General features: G+C 40.6%; 2 protein-coding genes across 2 annotated transcripts; one reads left to right on the top strand and one right to left on the bottom strand.

Annotated features, from left to right (window-relative positions):
- The first annotated feature begins 797 nt into the window (after window positions 1-797).
- On the top strand, window positions 798-3940 carry si:dkey-283b1.7 (brorin). The gene is made up of 2 exons (XM_034895237.1): window positions 798-982; window positions 3586-3940. The coding sequence occupies exons 1-2, from the start codon at window positions 838-840 to the stop codon at window positions 3816-3818; spliced, it is 378 nt and encodes a 125-aa protein (XP_034751128.1). The 5' UTR covers window positions 798-837; the 3' UTR covers window positions 3819-3940.
- A 2579-nt stretch (window positions 3941-6519) lies between these two features.
- On the bottom strand, window positions 6520-12308 carry rpl23 (ribosomal protein L23). The gene is made up of 5 exons (XM_034894985.1): window positions 12201-12308; window positions 10847-10930; window positions 9968-10096; window positions 7961-8074; window positions 6520-6652 (listed from the first exon to the last, which is right to left on the bottom strand). Exons 1-5 carry the CDS (start codon window positions 12211-12213, stop codon window positions 6570-6572), a joined length of 423 nt encoding a protein of 140 aa, XP_034750876.1. The 5' UTR covers window positions 12214-12308; the 3' UTR covers window positions 6520-6569.
- Window positions 12309-12709: the final 401 nt, after the last annotated feature.

Genomic DNA, 12709 nt, shown 5'->3' with positions numbered 1-12709 from the left:
CCAATATATACTAAAAAAATCCTTGTATCGTATATCAAAATAGTCATAGCACAGTATTTTAGCAGTGCTAACCTCCACGCCACTGTCCCACCAAATAAAACAAATCCAAAACAGTAAGACAATGGTATTTGAAAATAAGCCATTAAAAAGCCATAGTATTGGCACGTCCAAAAAATGTACTATAAAAGTCATAGTATAAGTCATGTATAGTGACTATATAAAGTTTTTTTTTTTTTTAAAGATCATGAAATCTAACAGAAAAAACTGTAAAAGATACACTAATATTAATGACTCAAGATTTTGGGAATAGCTCATTCGAATGACATCTGTAGGTGAATTTATGTGGGAGTAGTAGCATTTCAAAGAAGAAGAAGCCTGAAGATTGCGCCACAAAAGAATAATTGAAAGAACAGCGTTATTTTAAAACAATCATAAATCGTTGAATAGAAGCCCTCACCTGGAGGACTTAACAATTTGAATGTTTCATGTAGCTGAAAGCACGCAGAAGTTATAGACGATTTTTAGTACTCTAAAAAAGAATCCTCCTGTTAAGCCAGCTTCATTCCAAGTCTGGGTGAGACTACACATATCCAGTGTGTCACTCAGGTAATATCGGACAATTCTGATGTAGGATTTTAAAATGAAAGGCTTAAATGTCTAATTAGAGCTATATTCGAAATCTTTATCAGGTCAATTATAGCGATTTTTTTTGTCTTTTTCAGCCTAGTCTAAAAATTAAGCTTCCTGTTAAGCCAGCTTCATTCCACCTCCAGTGTTTTAGGTCCTCGGGAAGCTTCGTTGGTTATTTTTACAGTCGATACTTGAAGTCATTCATATATGTTTCCGTTCCAGTTGTCGAGGTGTGAGCGATGTCGCTGCCAGGCCAACAGAGAGGTGTACTGCAGCATTTCGGACTGTCCCGCCCCTCACTGTGTCAACCCCACCTACGAACCCAACCACTGCTGCCCCATCTGTAAGACTGGTAAGACTCCGTCGTTGCTGGGTGGCCACCAAGTGCTCTCTTATTGACTTATGCACATGCACATGATATTGATTTCAACGTGAATATGATTAGTAATCATTTGATTAAAAAAAATAAACTAGTTTGAATGTTTGAATGAGTTTGAATGAGTGCTAATGCTAACTATAATATAAGACAGTGACGGACAGAAAAGAAGGAAAAGTGCGAAGGGAAAAAAATTGGCCTCAAAATTATAAATCTATTGGGCCGAACCACCAACTAAGAGCTACCATAAACCATAGAAATGTGTGGCACATTTGTGTTGCACACACACACACAGAGCTTACAGAGCCATCACTGTTATGTCATACATGCTTTCACAGCCCTTGGCATTAAAGTCCCTCTGTTTGTAACGTTGCTGGGTTTTGTGGCTCAGGAATAGCACCAGGGATAAGAATAACTCTGGGATTATGTGTTGCTTTTTGTAGGAGAAAATTAAAAGCCCACGTGTTATTTCACTGATTCTTTATCGGCATCAGAACGGAAAAGCCAGTTTCTTTGCCTTACTTTTTCGCTGCTCCTCGGCTGGACGGGGAGGTTTGTTGACAGATGGCTAGGCGTGTTGCGTCACTGTTTTCACTGCTGCTGCCAAGCTCCCTGACCGCCAGCTTGGCTTTACCGGACGCAGCTGGATATGGCTTCAGATGAATTGTAGTTCCTGTCCTCCTGCTGACTGCCGTCGGTAATTGTTTGACAGGGAGCGGCCAGATAAAGAAACCCCCATCTGAGACCGAGGGATGCAAATGATGATCAAAGGCACCCTGTTATACATGTCTGCATGCATGATATTTGGTTTGTCCAGTCCAAACAACATATAACTGCTTTCCTGAAAATACAATTCAAGCATATCATACAGTATATTACACGCACACACAGGGAAAGAAGTAGCATGTGCAGGATTCTTTCAGGGATTTAATTTGACCTTACATAAAAGTCAACTCCTGTAGCTTTTCCCGTGTTGCTCGTATAATATTCATATCATGCCCACTTCTATTAATATCATAGACAAATTAATTAGGCTTTTTCATAATGAGCTTACCACAATTGAAGGCAGACTTGGTGCTGAATCAGATAAGCAGCTGTTAGCAGGAGACTCTTTATTTCCTCATGACTTGTGGTCTAGATTGTTATTTAAAGGTTCTGTACTTGACATTCAGAACATTATTAAAGGAAAAACGTTCTTTAAGAGGCAGAAACTTGGAGCAGAACCATCAGAATCAGAATCAGAAATACTTTATTGATCCCCGAAGGGAAACTCTGTGTTACAGTTGCACAAATAGTTTAAATATCAGAGTAGAACTATAAATAAAGAAATATAAGGAGTGTGGATATTTACGGTATTTACATAATTAAAGGAATATAGTATAGAATATATATTTAGTATATAGAACCATGGCCCAGGGGGGGTGGTCATCTGCCTCGACCGGTTGGGGGTGAGAGGGAGAGAGAGAGAGAGAGAGAGACATGGAGAATTGTAGCAGACGGTGTTAAGCAGGAACATGGAGGCAGCAGGTTACTCCAGACTCCACAGATCCAGACACACCTGCAGGAAACGATAGTAGGAGAGAGGCGAGGGTCGAGAGAGCACAAGACCACAGGAGCGAGAGAGCACAAGACTACTGGAAAGGGAAGAAGTTGAGTTAGTAACATGAATTAATGGGATGAGGTTGCATACAGATGGAGAGAAAGAGTAGGAGAGAGGTGCTCGGTGCATCATGGGAAGTCCCCCGGCAGTCTAGGCCTATAGCAGCATAACTAAGGGATGGTTCAGGACTCTCCTGAACCAGCCCTAACTATAAGCTTTATCAAATGTGGAGACGGTGTCTGCCTCTTGAACCCAAACTGGAACCTAGTTCCACAGGAGAAGAGCTTGAACGCTGTGGCTCCCATTCTACTTTTGGAGACTCTGGGAACCACAAGTAACCCTGCATTCTGGGAGTGCAGTGCCCTGATGGGGGGTGATGGCAGTCTGAGCAGTGAAAGAAGCCTTTGTGTCTGTATAATCCGAGCTTCACTGTTCTGCTTTAATAGCCGGTGAAGAAAAAGTACAACAAAACGGTCAAATGTGTTTCTGAAATGCATCTTTAAGCTACTTTTTTTGGGTATAAAATACAGTATTTTTCTGAAAAAACAATGTATAGCCGGGTCCAAAGGTAATCCCTCTCAATCCTAAATTATGCCCCACTACTGTGGAAGTGTGTGGTGGCATCTGTATCTGCAGAGACCCTGCCCTCTGCCTGGATTCACTTGTTTATTCCCCTTTTTTTCTGCGTGCGGGACGTTTATGGGCGTCAGCAAAGAGCCTTTGGGCCCCACGGGGGGCCAGCAGCGCGGGTTTGTATTTATTTAGGTTTTACAATATCTCAGTTATGGTCTCTATAGCTAGAAAACAATTTGACTTAACAAAATTGTAAGACACTGCAAGGAAAACCATAGCTTCTAGCGTTTAATCATTAATAATACCAAAAAACGGGTTGGCCAATGGGCCCACGTAAATAGAAAGTACTACTAGCCCAAGCAAAAACAAGAAAAATGTTTCTGTACCGTCTTTCCTGTGACCGTAGGTCCCAACTGCTTTGCCGGGAACAGGGTGATCCCGGCGGGGGAACGCGTGAACGTCGACGAGCGGACGGTGTGCTACTGCACCTATCGGGACGGGACGTGGCACACCCATCCCCACGCCACCTGTGAGCAGCGGCCCGGGCCCAGCCCAACACCGAGCGCCCGCACCGAGCCCCCCGGGGACAAGGGATCCAGGAAAAGGTCCTTTATTCCCAGACTGGCTGTGATACCGTGAAGTGGAGTGGAAATTTGCACGTCCAGATAAACTCTATATTTAAAGTGCTCTCATTCTGCTCATTTCCAGGTTCGTAATTGTATTTAGAGGTTGTATCAGAATAGGTTTACATGGTTTTATTTTCAAAAAACACCATATCTTTGTTGTACTGCACACTGCTGCAGCTCCTCTTTTCACTCTGTGTGTTGAGCTCTCTTTTGTAGCTACAGCGTGAGGATTCTCACTTATTTCCATCTTCTTTGGGAGTTGCACATGGGCAGTACCTAGGTAAGGACTACTAGCCAGCCAGAAGCAGAGTAGGAAGAAGCCATGCTAGCTAAGCAAGCATTATGTGTTACAAAGTGATTTTACGAAAGTAAAGGCTGGGCTCCAACAGAGCCTAGCAGATTTCATCAGCTGACTTTTTAATGTTTACCGCTGTTTTGTTTCCATTACTTCATTCATTTCTCAATTTATCCATTACTGTAAATTGGTAAATCTACAATCTATCTACCTGAAACTCCCATCTCCCATCATTCCACTGGAGAGTATGGAGGGAGTCATGGAGTGCCAGGGTGTACGAGATGATGTACAGTACAGTACAGTGACAGAGGGGAAGTGTTGGGTGTGGTTGGTAGCCTGCTGGTGTCCTTATGTATAAGCAGAGATGTCCAAGTAGTCCAGACACACACACATTGCGTCTCACTATCTTTGTGGGGACCCGTCATTGAAATTATGGGTTCCCTAGCCCCTTACTAAATGTCTAACCTTAACCCTTACCCTTACCCTAACCATACATCTGAATAACTTACCTTACCCCTTAACCTCAACCTAACCCTAATCCTAAAACCAAGTCCTAACCCTTAAACAGGGACCAGCATTTTGGCCCAACAAAGCTGTTCAGACCCCATAAGTATACTGTATTCCTGGATTTTGGACCCCACAAATGTAGTTAAATGAGATTACACACACACTCAGTGCTGATCTGACTGTGTAAGCAGAAAACATGATTATTCATACACATAACCTTGAGTAACATATGGTATAGTTGATATTAAGATTACATGTAATTTAGCATTTGTCAATCACATTCCTGATAGTCTTAGCTTGTGCTTATATGGACTTGTATGTCAAAGTGCTGATTGCCAGGGAGCGTATATCTGTCCATAAATCCCGCTGTTTATGACACGTCTGTGCATTTTCGGTCCTATCCTTGTGTCAAGTTTTTATCAGTACAGAAAAATACTTTGCACATCTATAATGTGAGACAGGTGTGTCGGAGGAGGATAAATAATTCAAAAGTTGCAAAAAGAAACCCCCTTACACTCTCTAACTTGCAACAAATAGATTTAATAATAGTCGATGTTTCAGTATTATCAGGCAAAATGAAAGAAGGGAGTTTTAAAGAGTTAACAAAAAAATGAAAATGTCAACAGTGCCCAGGAACTGAAGTGGCATCTCTCCAGCAACCAATCCACACTCCGTGCTTTGGTCCGTACGGGGACTTGAACCAGCAGCTACGGACTGAAATACTGCCACCCCTAGCTAAGGGGTCCTTGGGTTAAAAAATGTTGAAGACCCCAGTTCTAGAGTCGGTTCTCATCGTCGTCATGGTGGAGACTTGACCTGTGCATTTGTGACTAGCGAAGAGTCAGCCAGTTTAAACCAAATACTCTACAGCAGTGTATCGCAAATGTGGATACTTTGGAGTACGTGCAATTTTTTTATCATGTTAATTTGAAAAGAAATGTGTCCTAAAATAACTAAACTGTCAGAGGGAATGAATTTAGTGATGGATTCTTAACATTTGAGATAGCATTTCAGTATTTTCAGTTACGAGGTTTAGTAAACCGGAGTGATAGATGGTGCAGTACAGTAATGTACTTTAGAGATATACACACACTAAACAGTTTTGTTCTGGTCAGGGGTACTGCTGGGCTGAAAAAAATATTCTAAAGTGGGTTCATTATTGAAAACATGTTTAAGAACCAATGCTCTCAAGAACAGTATTTAACTTTCCCCAGTGGTTGTCTTACTGTATGCAGAATGTGTTTCTTTACACCAGCCCTATAAATGTGTTGTCATGTATCATCTGTAAGTAGCAAACTATGTAAGAATTTTAAATTATCTGTAAACTGAAGGTTGTAAAATAAAGCTTACAGACTACCAACCGGTAGTCTTTAGGTTCCATTCCACCACCCAATGGTAGGTCTGAGGAGGTGCATCAACAATACCCTGTATGAACGAACACGTGGAGATTTATTCATCTACCAAATAGGAAAACTGGAGCAGCTGTAGATAGTGATTTCATGCCGGACTAGAAGTGCAGATATCATTTTTTTGGTAGAACACGTGATTATGTGCGGCAACCAACAGCCTGGACAATACAAGAATCACAGTACATAAATGTAACAAGGGTCCCATGCTTTAGATTTATTTTTAACATATCCTTAAGCCATGTTTCCAAAGGTTTTAGAGTGAGTTAATCCATTTTTCAGAATAGTGCAACATTAAAACCTGTAGTAAGTGCAACTGTTGCACTTTACCATTGTTAATACCAACGAAGATAATATGCTTGCAGAAAGTAATTTGGAAAATATCCATTACTAAACTGGAATTAAGCTATTCCATCCATGCAGAACAGTGGCTAGTATTTCATAATTTTAACTGCATGCCCTTTTAAAATACAGTTTTTAGTAAATGAAAACACCAAGACATGATGCTGGATTACCAACAGTTTTTATTGAAAACAAACAAAGGAGCGGCTCCAGCTCAGGCTATGCTGCCAGCGTTGGAGGCGATCCTGGGCCAAAGGTCAGCGCACTCCTTGGCCACTGGGCCTGTGATGGCTGAACCTGCAGACACAAGGAAAGCAGAGTTATTTAGGATACAACACAACTTCATTAAATACATACAGGAAATGGATGGACAACTGACTGCTGCAATTGAAACTATTAACATATTGTAAAAGGGAAAATATATATAAATCTAATTTAAAATGGGGCTAGGTAGGTTAACTTCAAATAGAGTTAACTTCATTACCGTATTTTCTGGACTATAAGGGGCACTTTTTATAGTTTGGCAGGTCTTTCGAGTTAGTCAGGTGCAACTTCTCTACAAATTAACATGTTAATTCATACTGAAATCATTACTGTCTAAGGCCACGAGAGGGCGCTCTAGACTTGTGACAACTATGATGCTCCTGAAGACAACTGAGAAAGACTGAACACAAACAAAATGCCCCCAAAACAAGGTCCTATTCTGCAGATCAAAAACTGGAGGTAGTAGAATATGCAGCCGAAAAAAGGTGAACCAGTCATTTGAATAACTGCTGATGTGTTCCGTTAACATACCTACCGTATTCAGCCTGTTCTGTGTGCTATTGTGTAGTTGAACAATTTGCTTTTCCAAATTATATGTCTGTTCTTGGATTTTGTGAAATAAATGTCTAAATAAATGCAATGTGTAGTTCAGTGTGACTCCCGACACATTTTGATTGATGCAACTTATAGTCCGGAGAACACTGTAAATGTCTTTTTGGGAGGTCTTGCTGAATCAGCTAAAAAAGCAATACACTATCAAAAACAAAAATCTAAGCATCACACATCATATACTGAGCAGGTTAAAGCTGTCTCATCACTGATTGAGATCAGTCAGCCACAGTATGACGCTGCCATCTCACCCACAGTGATGAGGTCAATATTCCCTTATACGACAACTCGCCCAGCCACTGAGCAGACAAAGCAAGTGCTTTTTTTAAGGGGAAATACTTCCTGACCTACCTGCTGTATCACCACTATGAGAAAACACTCAAGAACAATTGCAAATGTCTTGGTGGTGAAATGAACGCTAACCTACCTGCTCTATCGCCACTAGCACTAAAGAAGAACACCACAACATATCTGTCTAACATGACAGAACCCAAGGGCTTAAGCAGCCATGATCTTCTGCCCAATACATACAACTAATAATCCCTAAAAACACTTAATTACTGAAAGCACCATCTAAAATGCCTCAAGACAAATATGTTTGTCTCATTACACATCAATAAATGAGCTAATAAACCAATATATTCTCATGTGCAAGTGATCTTGCTGTCCAGGCACTGTTCAGAGAGTATGACATCTCAAAACTAGTGGATGTGTAGCATCCAAAAAACCCACCTTTCATTTCTCCTTTGTTGTTTACTATGACACCTGCGTTGTCTTCAAAGTAGAGAAACACACCATCTTTTCGCCGATACGACTTCCGCTGCCGTATCACCACCGCAGGATGCACTGTGGACAGAGGGAGAGGGCTTAATTCAAGCCAATACAAACATGTGTGAACCATCATTCGGACTTGGCTGTAAATTACAGCGACATGGTCAGTGAAAGAGCCTGGCAGTTGAACCCATTTCACTTTAATCCTGAACATACTGTTGCAACATCTATAATACCCATTAACCCAACTACTGCGTGAGTTATTCAGTGTTCTGCCCATAAAGCTGTGAATGAGAGCTTGTACGTCCAGTCTTCCCCACTCTGCTCATATGGAGCAGAAAACCAATGCAGAGACCTAAATGTCAAGACATTCCTGTAATGTGTTGACATTGAGATGCTACTTTCTCTCCAATGCCATATCATGTTTGTTTCCATCAGTGAAACTCGTGTTACATTGCAGATTATGCTCGTATGACAAACACCTGGAAAACTATTGTACAAGTGACTCGATAATTCACTACCTTTTATGGCGATGTCTAGTTAGTGTTGATGGTAAATTTAGTCAATTGAAGAAATAATTCCTTTGGTATTGATTTTTTTTTACCATTCCAGACATTTAGTCCAATATAGTCCTTACAGCAGCCAGTTGAACAACACTCAGATGAAGCAAAGACAAAGTGCATAGACAAAGAAATAAATATCCATCACACCAGCCTTGTTAAACCCAGTTTACAAAAATTTGCTGGATTAAATTTAGACTGGAATATATTGTATTTCTGATAACTTATAAGGAGAAAAAGGACTCTTCAGCAACTTTTGATTTCAGCGTTTATGGTTGAACTTTATGACTTTAGGCCCATCGTGTAGACTTCTGTTGTACTGAGACAGTTAAAGCTGTCTCATCACTGATTGAGATCAGTCAGCCACAGTATGACGCTGCCATCTCACCCACAGTGATGAGGTCAATATTCCCTTATACGACAACTCGCCCAGCCACTAAGCAGACAAAGCAAGTGCTTTTTTTAAGGGGAAATACTTCCTGACCTACCTGCTGTATCACCACTATGAGAAAACACTCAAGAACGAATGCAAATGTCCTGATGGTGAAATAAACGCTAAAGCAACTTTGTAAAAAAGGAATCTTAATCGATTAACCCTAACACCTACAAAGAAACTCTGTACCGTTTGATTCAACATGAACTTTGCTTGTTGGCTGTTGCCGTCATTGTCCACGCCAGTTTATCCCTGATCCGTTCTAACTAAATGTTAGCTCGTTGCTGCAGTTCGTGGGTATGCACCACTGCAGAATGAATCTAGAAGAAACAATGCATACTTGGCCATACTTTCGGCATTACATTTTTCTGGCCTGGTCCCAGCCTTGTACAATTGGGAAAAAAATTGCATAAATAAAATGCAAATAAATTTAAACAGTAATTTCAGCCCTTAATGTCATATTTGACTCACAGATTTTGTTTCAACAGCCCTAAGGCACAGCCTCCATGAGCATGAGAACAGCTTTCTCAGACAATATAGCACACGCACCGATGAATTTATTGTTATTCATGACATTTACCATCAACACTGATTGGACAACATAAAAAAGTGGTGAATTTTCCCTATAAGTGTCAATAAATAGTAACTTAACACCCAAACCACTTTTTTTGAGCTATTTATTACTGTGAGTTATTTAATAGGGTTATTTGGATTCAAGGTCATTTTAGCGCAAAGTATTCAAATTCTACAGTGTTATAACTATGCATAGTGACTTCCACCTACTGGTTAAAATCTGGTGGCAGGTGACCTTTGGAAGCAGCTTTTGTCACCACATACAGGTGTATAAGTGTTACGTCCTTTGTGCATTTCAAACCCAGTTTCCAATGTAGTTATATTCACTGTACATGCACCCAAACCAATGAGTTAAACCCAATAACACAGTAACTTGCACTGGGACTAGTTGTTTCCACTTACCCTTCTTCCTGAGTTCTGGCTTGCCTTTCTTGACTGTGGCCATGACCATGTCACCCACTCCTGCAGCGGGCAGACGGTTAAGACGCCCCTTGATACCCTTCACAGAGATGATGTACAGGTTCTTGGCACCTGAAAGATGGAGGGAGAACAAACATGAAAAGGGGAAAGATGGGAGAAGGGGAAATAAAGAAACTGGGACAAAGTTTCTAAAGAAAAAAAGTATAGATTCCTGTTAGAAATGGCAAAGGGTATACAGCACTTCAGTTTGTTTCATCACTGATTGAGACCAGTCAGCCACAGTGACGCTGCCATCTCACCCACAGTGATGAGGTCAATATTCCTTTCTACGACAACTCACCCAGCCACTGAGCAGACAAAGCAAGTGCTTTTTGAAAGGGGGAGAACAGCAAAAATAGACCAAAAATCCAAATCTTAATAGTAATGTTGCCATGTATTTCCTGCGTCCCACATTAAAATCAGAAAGTACTCATTAAACTTAAATGTATTATCAACCAAACATGGGGGGGTCCTCGCTTTGGAAATTCTCCAACTTAATGCATAAAAAAAAAGCACTTGTCATTAAGATCTTTCCCCTCACAATTTAGTGTGATTTCTTACAAATTGTACAAAACAGGACACATTTGATACTTCCGGAGAATACATTGAAAACGTATTCACATCAGTGTCTTACGGTCAAACAAAGTCAACTGCTTGCTAACAGACCAGCTCTCACAAAGCTGGCCTAACCACCACATAGTACATAATACACCCCATATACACCCTTATTTAGTGATTACAGCCATCTCTACTGGTTGACTGACAACTTATAGCTCCGGCTACCTGCGAAACATCCAATTATAATATTTGAGCCATGCATACCTGTGTTGTCTGCGCAGTTGATGACGGCTCCCACTGGGAGACCCAGTGAGATGCGGAACTTGGCTCCAGATGAACCACCACGTCCTGTAAGAACACAGGAGCAATTGAAATCAGTTACGCTTTTACCACTTTTTTGAAAGCCAAGGAACAGGTCATTTTCCAAAGAGAAATTCCAATGTGAAATACATTTATGTACCATCTCTACATTATCCAATTGAAGCAATTTTACTCCCTACCTTTTCACATTGAAATTGGTTTTCTATTTTTGCATGCTTTGATCGAACATGTGATCTAACACCACTTGGTGCCACTTTAGCAGTCAACACCACATTGACGAGCCCACGCACCCCTGGATTAACAAGTGCAGCCATTCTAACACATCATGTATAATATAATGTAAGACTTTAACATACCATCGATGCTATGTCAAATCATATATAGCTCCAGAACGTCAACTTTCAGCTAGGAAAAAAAATGGGCTTTTCTCAGCCCATAAAAGAACTGAAAATTAAAAAAAAAAAAAAAATTTAATATCCAGCTTCCAGCATGCGACAGTACTAGTAACTGTAGCTAGTTCCATTGCACCAATTCCCTACACCCCACACGCTAAGTTGTAATGTTCCAATTTATTAAACTGACTTACGTCCGTTTAAGTACATTTGTTGAGGATTTTGCAAAGAACACCCCTTAAAACAGCCGACATTTTAAGTTATTTGACTGAAATATGCTTTCAGACGACCACAACGTCACATAACTTTGACGTTATCGATGTGGCTAAATGGAAACAAGCTTGGTAGACGACTTGCTAACATTATTGACCAGAGAATGAGATTTTAGACTAATAAAAACTGACTGCCCCTGGCTCATACCAAATTAATTAGCTTCAACAGTGGCTAAAACTTCAAAGGTGACACCACTATCCACGACTCACACTAGCGAGCCTGCGAGGACCGGCGCAGCTAGCTAGCTAACTCAGATAGCCTAAGCTGGACTGACCAATTTCACGTTATTGAGACGATTAAATGCACGTGAACTTACGTTTAAGTTAAATTCATGGTGCGATATTAGGTTTAATACAATTAAACCAGTCAGACATTTGCTCCAAATTCTCATTTTCAACCTCTAGCTTTGCTTTTTTCGTGCCTGCACGGCGCTGACAGCAAAACATGGCTTCCGCCAAATAGCCAGAGACACAGCTATCGTTAAGAAATAATAAACGGTTTCCATGAACTACAAACTAATCACGTATACGTGTTGTCTTTCCTACTCTCTAACACACAAACAACATTTTAAGAGCTGGCGGGGAGTAGAAAACAGCAGATGAATGTGGATTTTACCAGATGGGTTTTCATACCTCTCTTAGACATGGCTGCGGTAGGGAAAGAGGAAGACGGAGAAAGGAATTGTGGGATATAAAGTTGAACGGAACTTCATCCGGGTCATGGCGCGGAAACATGTTGTATTCAGGGGCTGTTGGAATTTTGAAACTTCTTGCCGAATCTTGTTTTTTAATTCAAATGCACATTTTAAATCCATTAATTAGAAATGCTGGTCACAGTTAACTGTGATATAATGGAATGCATCATCATTTGTGTGTTTGTATAGTTCTGTATTAGTTTTTGAGCAAATGTGTTTGCTGACCTTTCTTTAATATCATGATCATCAAGAGCGTTATCCTTAGGAGCAGGGTTGCACTTGCTAAGAAGTATTATTTCTGTTTAGTGAGGTCTTGTCGGACTAATGTCTGCTACTGCAGTATTTATTTGTTAATTGTGTATTCCTATTAATGTTAGGACAAGCTCTATTGAACTGGAAAAATCTCCCTCTAGATAGAGTAGAATGCCTTTATTGCCATATGCACAA

This window comes from Etheostoma cragini, chromosome 15 (genome assembly GCF_013103735.1).
Source record: "Etheostoma cragini isolate CJK2018 chromosome 15, CSU_Ecrag_1.0, whole genome shotgun sequence".
NCBI lineage: Eukaryota > Metazoa > Chordata > Actinopteri > Perciformes > Percidae > Etheostoma > Etheostoma cragini.
Note: the sequence above shows the minus strand (reverse complement) of the source record. Positions and strands in the feature narration are given on the sequence as shown.